Source organism: Phacochoerus africanus, chromosome 14, assembly GCF_016906955.1.
Source record: "Phacochoerus africanus isolate WHEZ1 chromosome 14, ROS_Pafr_v1, whole genome shotgun sequence".
Classification (NCBI taxonomy): domain Eukaryota; kingdom Metazoa; phylum Chordata; class Mammalia; order Artiodactyla; family Suidae; genus Phacochoerus; species Phacochoerus africanus.
In genome coordinates this window covers 24547700-24564090 of record NC_062557.1, presented here as the reverse complement: position 1 = coordinate 24564090, position 16391 = coordinate 24547700, and the positions used below count along the sequence as shown (strand labels likewise).

Below are 16391 nucleotides of genomic sequence, written 5' to 3'. Positions count from 1 at the left end.
CCTTTTCCCTTTTAATCTCCTTACTCCTGAACTGTTGTCCCAGACAAGACCCTTCACTTGCTACACACACACACACACACACACACACACACACCCCTTTCAGTCAGGTGGAAAGTCCCAGATCAGATAATTAACCGTGAGACCCAGACAGAAATGTTTACCTAGAACCATATAAGCCATGGCAGGGTTAGGTTAATGCTCAGAAACGCCTGATGCTTTACAAACTCCAGTGTAAAAAATTCCAGCCATTTATTTTGCAGTGAATTTATAACAAATGCTGTTAAAGGCTTCGTCTTTTGACAGAGGTAATAATAAATTCACTGTTAAAGACGGTAGTTTAATTCCTTATACCTCCAATACTGCACAGAATAAACCATATTCATCACTGAGTAATTTTTTACCACATAAATCTTTAAAACTAACCGGTGAAGGCTGTTGAGACTGAAATATTGTGAATTTATTAGATATGCCCATGTAGTATTGGATTCAGAGGTTTCCATTCGAATATATTATGGGGAAAATTTGTGTCTTTAACGGTGACATTCCCTCCATTTCCCACTGCCAGTATTATAACAAGCAGCTCCTCCAGAGTCAACTGCACGTTTATTAGACAGAGATTTAGTAATAAACTCCTCACTAATCTGCCAAAGAGGCTGGATGACATTTCGGTGAGATGCTCAATTTAAAAGGAGTCACAAAAGCTTTGTTTCTGTGTAATTATTTTCTCAAAAGCAACTCAGCCTCCCCAAAGCTCTGTCTACCAGCGTTTCTTGGTAGTGTGTGGCTCCAGCTCTGCAACGAAACTAGCAAAATATTGAAGCAAATTATAACCTCATTGCAGACATGCAGGGCAGTAACTTCTATGCAGTTTATAGGATTAGTTATGGAGGGCTGGGGGTAATTGGTTAGAACACAAAAAAGCTGGAATTAGCAGATGTTGCCCGACGGGTGGTATTTAAGGCTAATAAAAAGATTATATTGACTCTCAAAAACTAGAAATGATAGACAATGGTTTCAGAAAACTTGCTATTTAAAAACTTTCATCTTGGCATATGACACGTTCAAGATACAATTAAATCCTCAGGTTTGAACAAAAATCCTTTTACTCTACCATATAAATGTGGAGGGAAAATCCATGCCTGTTAGATGAGAATATTCTGAACCTTTCTTGTGATTTGCTAGTGACGTGACATTTAAACTGACCAACCGATTACATCACATTGTAATGCCCTCTCCAGTTTTGTTAAGGAAACATTAATATTGCTAGAATGAAAAATATTTTTTCTTTTAGATACAGAAACGTGCATCACCCTTTCAGCAAAGAGCTTCGGCGGTTTCTCTGTCCCCACTAATATACTATGTTTGGCAAGAGTTGCAGATACTAAAAACTTCCAAGGAGGATTATGAACTTTAAGGGTTTTTTTTCCTTTCTTTTTCTTTCTTTTTTTTTTTTTTTTACAAAATAAAATGCATTTCTAACTGTTAAACAAAGCAGAAAAATCTCCTGGCAGTGCAAGACTGCAGCCCATCAGAGTAATTGTTAAAAGACAGGACCCGGCTAGAAAGATAAGCTTAATACCAGCAATTAATATTCAGCATTTCACATTATAGTCAAGAGGATGTGTTTTTCTTCGTGATGTGGCTCATAAGCTAAGAGTGTCGGGAGCCAGACTCTGAGCTCTCTCTTCTTTTTGTGCATGAGGATTAGGGAGAAAAAAACAGCGACAACAATCCTGCTCCATCTGTAAATGAACAAACATCTTGATTTTATAGCTATTTGCTTTGTAAAACTGAGGAATGAAACAAAAATTACTGGATGCCTAAGTAACACTTTAATTCCGAATTCATTTACGCTGTAGCTATGTAGTTGTCACAAACCATAATGCAGTATTTAATTAAAATAACAGAAGTGCATCTAGATATGTCCTGGGGTAGCTATCACCAAATTATAGTCGATGCTATCCGTATTTTATTTATGAAACGGCAGAGTCTAAGGTGCAACTAGGCTGATACACAAGCATAAACATTTTAAACCTGCATTTTTGTAAAGGCTCTTTTTCTTTCCTGCTATGTCTTTAAATTTTTTTCCTCCTATCTTTCGAAGGTTTTTTAGTGGGATTGTTTTGATGGCGATAAAGATCTCTCTTTTCTAACTCTTGCTTTTCAACTGTTGACCTCCTGCGTCTTCTGGCTGTGAAATCCCCCATCTGTTGTCATGAAAAGGCTTGTGAGGTTTCACAGGAGCCACAGCAAGCATGGGACATTTTAGGGGAACTTGGACGTGGATTCCAAGAGGGTAAGGAAAAAGCAAACGCTTTCCAGGCTCAGTCTGCTTATTCCCATACAATCTTCCTTGCACCTTTTTTTCCACCTATAAATACCCGTTATAGTTTACACGCTTGCTTGCTCTACTTTGTGGATGTTCACATGCAGGCAAACTGCTCCTTTTCATAAACGCATAGCATCTATCTTACACGCACCCACCATCTATCTCCCCGTTCACATTGGCTGTCCCATCCACCTCCTTGTCTGTAGAATTATGTTCAGCAAGGTCCCGATTTATAGGAAATAAATAATGAAAATGGAACAGACTGGGAAAGATAATCGAAACATTCAAATTGTTATTTTTCACTGTACTTTCCACAAACAGAGCATCTATAAACACCTAGCAAAGGTGTTCGCTGATTCCTAAAAAGCAGTGCCTGTTGGAACATTCTGACCCAGTGGGTCTCTATGCTGTATCATTCCTGTTCTGTCTTGCTTTCCGAAGCTCCAAGATCTCACCTTTTTTAAATGGCAAATGATACCGTATTATTTTCATTCTTTCTGCTTCTTATTTATCCTGTTTGTAATGACGAAAATTTGGCAAGATTTTTGTCATTCTCTATAAGATAATCCTAAGAATTATAAAGCAAAAACAATGATTGCAATCACCTTTTTAAAGAAAATAGCCCTTGCAATTACCGTATAAAGATATTTAATAATGGTAGCATCAGATCACAGCCTGATCCTACAGCTAGGGTCTTTTGGAGAAAGGTTTCTTATACACACTTGTAATTATTTTAGCCCCTTTCACAGGTCACATAGAAAGTTAATTTCAATAGCTGCTAATTTCCGTCCAACAAGAGTGCGGTACTTTAAACCACCCAAAATAATTGGATTCAAAACAAATTTAGGAAATTGAGTGTGTTAGAAAGCAAATAAAAATATCCTTTTGGTAAGGAGGAGGGTGAAAGTAGTAAAAATGGCCTTTTTTTTTTCTCCCTTCTTTCCCCTTCACAACTTTGCCATTAAAGTTGCACCTACAGCTAGAAGTTTGTCCGTGAAAAATGGTCATTTTGTTTCTCTGCTCAAAGAATGTTATTAAAATGCTAATTTAAAAGAAAAAGGAGTTAAATATCTAGCGATGGTGCATTCTAATTGCAACCATAATGAGCTCTCTAAATGTGCGTGCCCCTGACACACACAGAGCATAAACAGCAGTAAACAGATCATTAGTACCCGCGTTCATTTATTCTGGCGACCTTACCATGACCCCACCGAGGGTAGGGTGAAAAGCAGGTGGATCTGGCTGTGACACCCCCTAGAGGGATCCAGGAAATGAAGCTATAAGCAGTTGTCATGGAAACGCCTATGTGTGCAGATGATGTAACACACCGACAGGCTGTAGGCTCCGCAACTGGGACGTTGCCTTTCCCTCGCCGGAACAATCTTGCGGATTAAATTATTCATTTCTTTAATTCACATAGCAAAAGGAATCCTAATTTTCTTGGTGATAAGCAACTCCTTTCCATTTGTCTAACGTCTGGAACATGGTGACTTGTCATCCCCTCTTTCTCCAAAACCCACCCCAGCTTCCTACGTTCTAGCCCCAGAACACTGAATCTGACAAAATCAAGTGGAGCAAAGGCTGTGGAAATCTGATGCTCGACATCTGTGCCTCCAGAGAGAAAACCTAAGATTTTAAGCTAAAATTCATGACATAGACGGTGTCCCTTCCTGGTGAGGGTGTGGTGACCAAGGCTAAGTGTACCTAGCCTGAGCGAGATGGCTTTGTTTGGAGCAGAGCAGGGTCAAACTGATACCTGGTGCTGAGAGGGTAAAGCAGAGATGCACCAGCCCCCAGTGAACACATCAACCTAGCAAGGTGCAGGGTTAAGAGAAGAACGTATGAGAGGAAACGAGAGCATCTGCTCGCCTCCTCCCATGTCCAACTGAGGGAATCAAGATTAATAAAAATAATTCTTTAGAGAGGGATTCCACCCTATCCTTCCCTGTTTTGCACCAAACAACCTCAATAACCTTACGGCAACAGTAGAATAACTTTTCTTCTTTTTTTAAAGGAAGCAAAAAAGATGATCTCTGGAAATTATTTTAAAATAAAAAATATCCTGGCCTGCGCCTCCCCCAACCCCCCCCCCCCAATTGCACTTTAGATGAACCTGTGATATTGTAGCAATGGCCCTTGAAGTGCAGTGCGGAGGTGATTTAGGAGAATATTAAAGGCAATGTGGAGATTCAAGGCGCCTCTCTCAGGGAGATCTGGAGAAATACGCAGCACAGATGGGCCGAGCAGATTAAACATTTCCGTCACATTGTTTCCAAATTGTGTTGTGGTGCCTGAGGCTGGTACTGCGGTCAGAGCAAAACAGAGCGGTGCAGAGCTGCGAGCTGCACAGTTTATGGAATACATATTAATACGCCGTCTCACATGGTATCACAATTCTATCAGCTCCGAAATGGTGCTGTGTCTCTATTGTTCCTGAATTCTGCACTTGGCACCTTGCTTTTTTGTATCTGCAAAGTGTTTACCTTCCCTTTATCCTTTCTCTTCTTTAGGTGAAAGTTCAAGTTGTATGTTTCTTTCTGCTTTCTCTTGTCCCTACAGCCCCACTCCACCTTCCCTCTTGCCTTCCCAGTTTATGGTTTTTTTCTGTCACACACACTCTGTGTTTTGCACACACGTCCATCACTAACAATGGCCAGTCTGTGCACAGGTCCTGCACCCCTTCCTGGCCTTGGCTTGGTCATTACCCACTCACACACAGTTCGGGACATCCGTTCAGACTTGAGGCTGCATAGTCCCTTGCACTTAGGACTCTCAGCCCCTCCATCTAGCTGGCACACTCCTCTTCTCCTCACAACACTCAGCTCTTTGTGGACAGGGAGCTTTGGAGAGTCATTACCAAGTGCCTCCCAGCTGCTGTCACTGACCTTTCGACGTTGCCTTTCTTAGACTTACAAGTTCTCCCCACCAACCTCAGATCCAGGCTCACCAGCCTCCAGGTTAGCAAGTTCCCTGAAATCTAATAATAAGACAGGTTCAATTGAGGCAAATTTAATGATTCATTTTTATCGTGACTTATAGACCAAAACTCCGAATAATGGAAAAAAGAGAAAATGATTGCCAAGAACTTAAAACTCCATGTGAAACTTGAGAGGCCGCCAGGCTACCCAAGGTTTCAGCCAGGTGTTGGGCTCTGATCCTTTCATATGTTCCAACAGACTAATCCTCTGTCCACCCAACTGACCACTTCCTTTCTCCTTCGGCAAAAAATCTCTTCATAAAACCATTTGCCCTGAAAAACGGGCACCTGTTTGCCTGTGGTGAACAATTCCTGTTCCCAGACCTGTTTTTCTCAGCAGCTGGAAGGGTGCTGAGTTAGAGGCCTCAATTTATTTCATAATTTTCAATAGCGTCACAAAGCGTTAACTTCCCAATGCTGGATTTTAGTAGAGAAATTCCAGGCCAATCCAGGGCAAAACTATAATGTTTTTGACTGACCTTGGAAATATTATAATCTACCCTGCTTAGGAATTCAAATTCCCCATCTTTACTAATGATAATATATGATGCACAAAGCACTAATAAGAGAAATAAGCAATCATAAACCAATAATTCTGTGATTGATTTGGCCTTTCCCATACATTTATCAAGCATTTATTGATCTTTCATGTTAGGGGCTGATTGATTGCTCTCTTGAAGAGGAATTCTTTTGTTTACAAGCACTGATATGGTGAACTTTTATGGTTAAATGAACAAAAGTATGAGCCATTTTCTGGGAATCTTCTTCCGCGGAGGCTTATTGAAGCCCAGTTCATTGTGAAAAGAGGATGTTTCCATTAGGAACGTTCTCAGGGGAACTGACAGTGTCAAGTAACTTGCTCCAAAAACCATCACGTGGGGATTCGAATGGAAGTTATGAGAATCCACCACAACTTCAAAGTCACAGTTAAAGAGATGGGGCGGGGGAGGGGGGCTTTAAAAGGGATAAGCAGGCTTGGTCAGCCTTGGACGAAGAACAGACTTGGCATATGAAGGGCTGAGCCCTAGGAAACCCAACATGGCAGGATTCTTGTTTCCTTTCACTGTATTTTAAAAGCGGGGGTAGTGGGGAGATGGCCACACTGGGCCCAAGTGCCACAAAGTTCCTTGTATTTTCCCCCTAAAGTGCTGGTTGGGAAACATTCATAAACCCTTTGAGAATCTGATGTAAGATCTGGGCGTCACCCCAGGCACAAGACACGTGAACACATGTACACAGATTTTAGACCCGTTTCAAGGAATTCAAAGATCCCTTTGCGTCCATCCGCAGATGGGCCAGGGGTTCACAGACTCCAGTTTGAGAATCTGTGCCCTAGAGGATGGTGACATCTTTTTGTTGGAACAGCCTAGGATTCACTGAGCCTAGAAATTGAATTCTCATCCCTAGACAGGATGGTCATTCCAGGTCATGTCTGTGCTACTCCAGGGGAGCCATGGAAGAGCGTATACAAATAGGAACCAGCAGGGAGGAGAGAAATTAAAATGTAGCAATCATGGCGTAGGGGTATTTAATCTCTTTTAAGGCTTATGATAGGCGCCTGCTGGTTTTCCCTCCCAATATCCCCTGACACCTACTGACAGGGTATTTGCAGCACCACACAGGGACTCAGGGCCCTGTGACAGGAGGAGCACTGAGGAGGTCCCTGATAGTCTTGAAACCATAAACAGCAACAGGAAACCACTGGAGGCAGAGTCAAGCTGTGCAACGTGTCCGTGGTTGGTGGCCGTACTGCTTTTTTGTTTATAGAATTTGCTCTTCTTTTTATGGCAGGTTTGGTGGGTTTTTTGGTTTGTTTGTTTGTTTTTCCTTGTTGATGGAGATTAGCAGCATAAATCCTTTTATGGCAATGTGCGGTCCCCCATAAACACTTCCGATTGTTGATGATGGCCAGCGCTGTGTCTATTTCAGGTTCTCTCAATACTCTGCCCAGCCAGGCCAATAGCTTCTCCCACCAGATAACAGAGTCCAAGTAGCCCGCCTTCATTTTTAAGACTTCTTCATTTGAGGGGTTCAGGGAGGTAGGGCAGGGTGGATGCTGAGGAAGAGAGACGTTTAATCAAGCCTAAAAAATGTCTGATGAGAACCAACCACGCATTGTACTATTTTTTCTTTTTCTTCTTCTTTTTTTTTTTTTGGTCTTTTTAGGCTCACACCCAAGGCACATGGAGATTCCCAGGCTGGGGGTTGAATCCGAGCTATAGCCGCAGGCCCATGCCACAGCCACAGCAACAGCAACTCGGGAGCCAAGCCACGTCTGTGACCTACACCACAGCTCACAGCAACGCCAGATCCTTAACCCACTGAGCAAAGTCAAGGATGGAACCTGCATCCTCATGGATGCTGGTCAGATTCGTTTCCACTGAGCCACCACTGGAACTCCTGACATTGTACTATTTTTGAGTGACAGACTTCTTAAAAGACTTTGTGGCAAGAAGCAAGCACGATGTAAAGGGTCGGAGTTTTTAAATCGCTTTTTATATTCTTATCTAAAGCATCTTCAATTAACAATTTTGTACAATTAACATCTTAGCTCTACCACACACAGCGTATAGGGAGTTACAGAGTGTGGAGCCTGTATAAATCTGATTCCCTAACATTGTCACTTGTAGGTGTGTGATTCCCATCTTGAAGTTAGAAACTCTCCCTCGCTGGGGATTTCAGACCTCCTGGGACCATCTCAGGCATTTTTCCAGTTGGTCCTTCCAAACATCTGGGCAGAAAGAAGTCAAACTTTATTGAAAATGTTGATCCCAGGAATTCAGTTCTCTCTGCCATCCCAAATCTAAAATCCAAGAATCAGCAACTTAATAAAAATGCAGTAAATTAGCACCTCTAGACAAGAGCAGAGTTCATTCAGAGCTGGGGTCTGCCTGGCTGAGCCAGTACTCTCTCCACTTTAATAGTTTAATAAAAATTAGCATAATTAACGAACATCTGTATGATCCAGAGTGGTGCAATTTGGCACTTGGAAACGAGGGCTTAAACATGATTGCTGTGAGTTTAATGTTGTTTTAATTCTTTTTGGCACTGTGCAGTGAAATAAACGTTTGGTGGTGATAGTTCTCGGCCGGATCTCATTTGCATTTTTCTCCCTTTGATTATGAGCAATTGTGGACTCCCCAGCAATTCATCAAAGTAGAAATTATTTTAAAATACCTCGTGGTGTTCAGGCTGGGCTGGAGCAATGCATGGGGGGTGATAGGGAAAGAGAAGGCTAGAAATTTTCCATTCATACTTTAAACATCTCAGCCCTGCAGCCTTTTTCGAGTATCCAGCCAAGGGATGAAATCTGGAAAAGGCAGTCAGATCCCAAGACCTGTAGGTGCTTTGATTAAGCTCCTAGGCTGCCTCAGCAGGATTCATATGGTCTCGGAGACTGTGCCATCCTCCTTATACTTCTGCCTGCTCCTTTGTTTTGAAGGGCAGAGAGTTGATTTCACTCATTCCAGCTCTCACTGCTGTGGTGAGACTTCTGCATCTGCAGTCGGCAGGGTCAGTGTTCCCCTCGAGCAAGAGCACGCTGACTGGGAGCCCGGCCTTTGCAGGTGTCCTGCTGTGCCTCATCTGCTTCCTGTTTGCACCCTCTTTGAGCTGGCAGAGAGCACCTTCCCAAGGCTCAGTCCCTACTCCTGGCATTACGGCTAAAGGGGGATGTTGCCAAGTGTGAATCAGAGTTGGAAGCCTTGAACGGTCCCTGGGGAGAGAACGCCCTGGCTGAGCCCCCCAGGTGATGAAGATGACAGCATCTGGCAGGTAGAAGACCACACTTCATACGTGTTTAAGCAAGCTGACTTTGATCAAAAGACAGGCCTCACTGTGCTCACTCTCTGCCAGTGAGACAGCAGAAAAGCTAAAGCTGGAGTTTTTAAGAGTTCAGTGAGAGAGAAAGACAGATGCCACTCGGATCCTGCATTGCTGTGGCTGTGGTGTACGCTGGTGGCTACAGCTCCAATTAGACTCCTATCCTGGGTACCTACATATTCCGCAGGTGTGTCCCTAAAAAGAAAAAATAATAATAAAATAAAACGTCCTGACAGGAGTTCCTGTTAAGAATCCAACATAGTGTCCGTGAAGATGCAGGTTCAATCCCTGGCCTCGCTCAGGGGGTTAAGGATCTGGTGTTGCTGCAAGCTGCAGTGTAGGTCAAAGATGCAGCTTGGATAGTTGCTGTGGCTGTGGCATAGGCAACTGCAGCTCTGATTTGACCCCTAGCCCAGGGATATGGCCCTAAAAAAAGGAAAGAAAGAAAAAGAAAAATGTCCTGACAGGCATAGGGAGGGATTCTGGTTAATTTCCCATAAGGCAGGACAGACTGTAGGGGGAAGTTGGCCCCCTCCTCCTCGGGGCAGGGAGGCAATGAGAAGGTGTGGTGGGCACCGTCAGGGATGGGGGTGGACACATTCGTTTATTTAAGACCGACTTTTAGAAGGTAATTCCCTGTTCCTGTTAGGATCAACTCAGTAGTCTCACTTCTAAGAGCATTAGAGACTCTCTTCGTGGTATTTAGGGAGCCTTTTGGGAAAACCGTCTCCAAAGGCAGTTGCTCTCTTCCTGCCACAAGCAGTTCAATCACCAGGGAATATTTTGGCGTTGGTTGTAACTAAATCTACTCAACTGGGAGTATAAATCCCCACTGCTCCCTTCATTTCTTCATAACCTCATTTAACAAGGTGTTGGGGTTTCTCCCCCCCCCATTCTATGCCAGGCACCACGCTGAGTGCTGAGAATACAAGAGCAAACAAAGCCTGCAAGGTCCCAACTCCCACACAACTTCCCACCTAGTGATTGGCAGTAAGACAAAGGCAGGCAGATACAAGCCAGCGTGATGAATTCATTTCCAGGGAAGCACAGGGCACAACGCTCTGGACCATGGAGCTGGGGCCCCCACACCGTCAGAGTGGCAGGGAGAGGCTTCTAGAGAGACTCAGAAATTGAAACCTGAAGGCTGCTTAGGAGTGAGCCCCATGAAAGGGAGGAAGGAAGTAGAGGCAGAGGAAAAGCTCCAAGGTGAGAGAAACTGTGGCCCTTGGGAGCAGCAGAGACAAGTTTGCTTTTACTAAAGGTCCACTAGATTTAGGGCATACATGACAGTGCCGGGCGGCGAGTGTGACTAGGTCATTCAGAGCCTTGTCTACCTTTTTAAGAAATTGACAATAGGCGAGAGGAACTCACTTAAAGGTTTCAAGCAGAGAAGTGGTGTCAGTGTGCCTTTTAGAAAGATTCTGGCTACAGAATGAAGAACAGATAGGAGGGGAACAAGAACGGAGATGCAGAAACCAATCTAGAGGTTGTATCTGTGGCCCTCACAAGAGAGGACAGTGACATGACTCCAGGGGACTGGCAATGGGAATGGAGAGAAGTAGATGGATTCCAGTAATATTTTGGAAAGCGAATTGACAGAACTCAAGGACTGACTGGAAGAGGAGGGTGAAACTGGGAACAGCTCTTGGGTTTCTGGCTTGAGTAACTGAGTCCCTAGTGGGACCACTCACTGAGCTAAAGAACAGAGGTGGTCAAGATGGCTTCAGAATGGGAATGAGATAGAGGCGAGATGATGGTCAACTTTAGAGTATACTGAATTTGAGCAGCTCGATGGACATGTAGTTAAGCTTTGGGATCCAACCCTTCGATGTGGGCTAGAGCTATGGTTGTGAGTCGTTCACACAGGCATGGTGGCTAAACCACACAGCTATATAAGACTGTGGAAGGAAAGCACATCAGGTCAGAAGGCAACTGGGAAAACCACCCTAAACGGAGGGATAAAGATGAGAAGGAAAAGAAGCCACCAAAGAGGTAGGAAGGAAACCAGGATAAGTGTAATTGTAGAAACTAAAAGAAGAAAATACCTCAAGAAGGGTCCATAGTGCCAGCACTGCAGAGAGACCAAGTAAGTTAAAGACAAAAGTACCCATAGAATCTGAGCAATAAGGAGGTTCTAGGAGACACCGAGAGGAAGTGTAAGTGGACTGAGGAAGCAGAAGCCCGATTAGAGTGGTTCAAAGAGTGAGTAGAAAGCAAGAAGTTGGAGCGCTAAGTGAAATAAATTCTTTCAATAAATCTGACTGTGGGAGTTCCCGTCGTGGCGCAGTGGTTAACGAATCTGACTAGGAACCATGAGGTTGCTGGTTCGGTCCCTGCCCTTGCTCAGTGGGTTAATAATCCGGCGTTGCCTTGAGCTGTGGTGTAGGTTGCAGATGAGGCTCAGATCCCGCGTTGCTGTGGCTCTGGCGTAGGCTGGTGGCTGTGGCTCTGTTTTGACCCCTAGACTGGGAATCTCCATATGCCGAGGGAGCGGCCCAGGAAATAGGAAAAAGACCAAAAAAAAAATTAAAAAATTAAAAAATAAAATAAATCTGACTGTGAATTGGCAGTCCGCATAGAGCAGTAGAAATGGGAAGTAGACATGCGGTGGGGACTATTTAATAGTTGTTTGCAAAGACAAAAGAGACTCGAACCCACTTTGGTGCTGATGGAAGGGGCCATTTACATGGGAGGCAGAGGTCAGATTTCTCAGAACCTAAGAAAGGAAGCAGAAGGGTTACAAGGGCAAGTGTGAGGACCAGTCTAAAGCCAAGAGAGAGAGGGGAGTTCCCGTTGTGGCTCAGTGGAAACGAATCCGATTAGCATCCATGAGGATGCAGGTTCGATCCCTGGCCTTGCTCAGTGGGTTAAGGATCCGGTGTTGCCATGAGCTGTGGTGTAGGTCGCAGATGAAGCTCAGATCCCGAGCTGCTGTGGCTGGCAGCTGTAGTCCAATTCAACCCCTAGCCTAGGAACTTCCATATGCCCCAGGTGCGGCCCTAAAAAGATAAATAAATAAATAAAGCAAGCCAGGAAAGGGACACCTTCTCCACTTTATTGAGAAAGAAAGGTGGTTGTCAACAAAGGTAAGTTCCTGTTTGGGTGGCTTCTCTTTTCTCTTCCTTCAAGGTGGAAAAAAGGTCAACTGCTGAGAGGAAGGGAGAGGCAGAGTTGGAAGAAGGAAGATATACGATCAAAAAGAAACAAAAAGATAACTGGTTGACCCAGAATTTGTGTCACCAACCTAGTTTTCTTTTTTTTCCCCCCTAGGACTCAGCAGCCAGGTGTGCACAAGGCTTAAAGCATTAGCTCCTCAGTACCCAAATCCAGCTGAAATGGAATACATATATTTCCCATGTATTCCTAAATTTCACTTCTTTCAAAAGAAGGAAAATATGTTATAGTGCTTTTAGGAATAGCCCCATAGTGTTCAACATCTGCCGTGCTTTTAAGATCTTCAGTATTCAAGGAGCTCTGTTCTCAACTCTGTGACTGTCCTTCTTTTTAAACCCTCTCATTCCCTTTCTTGTTTGCCCCTTTCTATGGCTCTTTGTTTGGTGTTTGGGGTTGTTTTTTTTTTTGCCACACCTAGATAATGTGGAAGTTCCCAGGCCAGGGATTGAACCGACACCACAGCAGTGACCCAAGCCCACTACAGTGACAAAGCCAGATCCCTAACCGGCTGCACCGCAAGGGAACTCTCCTTTCTATGGCTCTTTTGTCCTGCCCATCATTACTGATGTCAACCTCCCACCTCTTCCAAGGGAGAAAGCCAATGTTTAGAGCACCTACTGTGTATCAGACACTTTGAATTGTTTTCATGTCTGCAGCATCACTTATATCCCAAAACAGGGGAGGGTAATATTATCCCTACTCTTACAGAGGAGGAAGTTAAAGCTAGGAGACCCTCCAGTCACATGGCTACTAAATGACCAAATGGGGACTAGATCCCAGTCTGTCTGACTCCATAGCTCATTACTCTGTGCTATAAACTCCCAGGGAGCAAGCAGTGTTGATTCATCATAATCTATCTCGTGGGAACTCAAACAGCACTTCGCACATAGAAGATGCTTGGTAAATATTATTGATTTGAACTATGACCCAACTCCCTGAATATCTTTAGTGGTCTGGCATTTTAGGGTGTGCCCAGCTTTCCTCGAAGAAGCCATTCCACTCTGCTTGGTAAAAGACACGCTCTTTAGGTTCAGCAATAGCACCAAATGTGCTAAATTTTCAAGATAGACAGAAAGATGGCAAAAGGAAAGCAGAGTTTGCTGTCTTCCTCTAGATAACTTTTTTTAATTTAGTAATCCCATCAGGGGTGTTAAGTTGTACTGTAGTGTCAACAAAGAAACCACCCAGCAGAGTCTCCCATGCAGTCATTAACAGATTAAAAAAGATTAACAGAAGCATGACTAAATTCCAACTGAAGGCATCCTCTTTTCATTTTTCAGGAGTATAACATGTATGGCTGGTGGGTAGGAGAAATGAACAGCCTCATTGGGATTGTTCCAAAGGAGTACCTCACCACTGCCTTTGAAGTGGAAGAAAGATGAAGCCCAGGTATCAGAATTGCCAATGAATTTGTTGGCCATGCCTTGTATTTGTTGGCTATGCCTTCATTTCTCTGTGAAGGATGAGAGTTGCCAGTGAAGTAGCTTTTCTTCGTTTCCAAAAGTGATGCTAGTAATTCACCATTGAAAGAATATAAATCTGTAATTGTTTTTCCTAAAGTGGGGGACTGTGACAGTCAGGATTAGGTTCAATGAACTACCTATGACAGAAAACTCAAAATAACACTGATTTAATTAACATAGAAATTTATTTTTCTCTTCTACAAAAATCTGGAGGTAAGTAATCCAAGGTAGCCAGGTCCCAGGTGCCTTCTCTTTTTGCTCCACTGTGTGTGGTCAGCATTCGCATGGTTACCTCATGGCCCAATATGGATGCTCCAGTTCCAGCTATCGTGTCTGTATCCTACTCAGCAGGAAGGGAAAATGAAAGGAGAAGGGACACCCTCTCCTCTCCTTTTAAGGACACCTCACAGATGTTACACACACCACTTCTGCTTTCATTCCATTGACCAACTTGGACATATAGACATACCGAGCCACAAAGAAAGCTTTCTTTTAGGTAGAACGTGTGTCCAACTTAAAAGTGGTGATGGGGGGGTGGTCATTAATGAATTTAAAAGGGAGAATGGATATTGGAGAACAATTAGGAATTTTTGCAGAGTTCCTATCATGGTGCAGCAGAAACAAATCCAACTAGGAACCATGAGATTGTAGATTCAATCCCTGGCCTCACTCAGTGGGTTAAGGATCCAGCGTTGCCATGAGCTGTGGTATAGGTCACAGATGCAGCTCGGATCTGGTGTTGCTGTGACTGTGGCATAGGCCGGCACCGTAGCTCTGATTAGACCCCCTAGCCTGGAAACGTCTTATGTGCCATGGTTGCGGCCCTAAAAAAGAAAAAAAAATTCTTGCCACAAGGATAGGTCTGGATTTCTTTATCCGCAGTTATCAAATCCAGGGCACCATTTCCCCCACATGCCCGTGCATAGCAATATGATTGGCCAAGATTAGGAATCCAGTATGAGGATTCCTATGGAACATAATTAAATTAACGTTTGGGTAGTAAAGAATATGGCTTGCGTTTTATGAGCAAGAACCACATCATACTTTTAAAACAGTGGAGTGAGTGTTTGCTTTGGCTAGGTAGGGTGACAATAGGATTAAAATTAGGATGGTGATAGAGGGCACCCAAGGCCAGCATGATGTCGCTAGCTCCATCTTCCGGCCTGAAGTGGAAGCAGTCTTTGTCACTGGGGGTGACAGTGACACAAACTAGCCTTGCAACCTTTCAGACCAAGGCCCACTCTGGTGTGCAGCAGCAGCCGTGTGGTTCATGTAGGAAAATACATAACGATAGATCTTATTCTCTGATGCCCTTGCACAATCATGAAGGACCAGCTCGGGCCTCTCGCTCAAGGTTTGACTTAATAATTTTCCCAATGAAGACTCGATTTCCAGGCCATGAATGCAGAAGAGTTGGAATTTTGCTGTCAAATATAAATAAATTCACCTTACTTCACTCTGTCATTTATTTAGTGACAAACCTGTTTATCTCCTCATTCTCTTTAACCCAGCAAGTCCACACCGAGGAGTTTATCCTTCAGCTACCCTTGTGCACATGCAAAATGACATATACACAAAGAGCGTGTCTTTTCCCAAGGTTGCTTGCAATAGAAAACAATTGCAAATGACCTAAATGTTCAGTAGAGACCTCTCCAAGTAACTGTAGCAACTCATAGAATTGATTACTATGCAACAGTTTAAAAAAAAAAAAAAAAAAAAGGAAGCTCTCTGCACCTATGGAATACATTCTGAGATATGTTGATCATTAAAAGGAAAAAAAAAAAAGAAGGGTAGATCTAATTTGCTCCATTTGCGTAAAAAGGGAGTCTCCAATTGTTTATGTGTGTGTGAGATTCTCACTGGAAGGAGAAAGAAAATGGGGACAACTGGTTGCTTCCAAGACAAAGAAACCATATGACTGTGAGACATGGTAGGAGGGAGATGCTTTTCACCCTCTGACCTCTTACCTCTTCTGTATTTTGAATCATAAAAGCAAATGTATGTATTTTTCCTCCATTAGGACACCTGTCCTCTTTTCCCCCCTGCCTTTATGAAGACACTGATCATCGAGAGCTCCCATTCCCCACCCCCGCCAGCCCACCAACAGGCCAGGCTCTTCTCTTTTCGGAAGAAACCCAAGTCTCTATAAACCACCACTGAGACAAATGAGAAGAAGCATATTCAGCAGACCTGCTACTGAACCTGCCTCCTCATCGCTGACCCAGTCTCTAAACAGTCCACACACCCACCTCAGCCTTTTCCGCAGGCTTGTCACGGAGAAGGTGAGAGAGAAGGAAACCTTTGGAGGAGGAAGTTGCTGGTTGCTCTGGCTGCTTTGAAAAGCATGAATAAACCTCAGATTTGGTTCCTGCCCTGCATGACGGTGTTGTGTTTCTTTTTGTACTGGTATAAAAAGGCTGGCTCGGGGCATTCTCATCACTCCAAACAAAGTAGGAAGGGAGAGCCTGAGAGAAAACAAAAGCCCAGACAAAGAAGGGGACTTGGCGATTGTCTGCTGGGGCAGAACCACCTCGGGATCCCAGGCTTGCCTGGTTTCTGGTCGGCTTCGCAGACCTCCTCTCATTGCCTCCTTGGTTATTTTTTCCTTTTGTGCCAACATTGCCTC

General features: G+C 43.8%; 1 protein-coding gene across 1 annotated transcript in view; it reads left to right on the top strand.

The window, feature by feature from the left end:
• Positions 1 to 16143, top strand: part of SKAP1 (src kinase associated phosphoprotein 1) — a 308294-nt gene extending 292151 nt beyond the window's left edge. The window contains exons 12-13 of the mRNA XM_047758216.1: positions 13583 to 13691; positions 15786 to 16143. Coding sequence (XP_047614172.1) covers positions 13583 to 13684 — 102 coding nt within the window. The 3' untranslated portion in view covers positions 13685 to 13691; positions 15786 to 16143. The remainder of the gene's footprint in view (positions 1 to 13582; positions 13692 to 15785) is intronic.
• Positions 16144 to 16391: the final 248 nt, after the last annotated feature.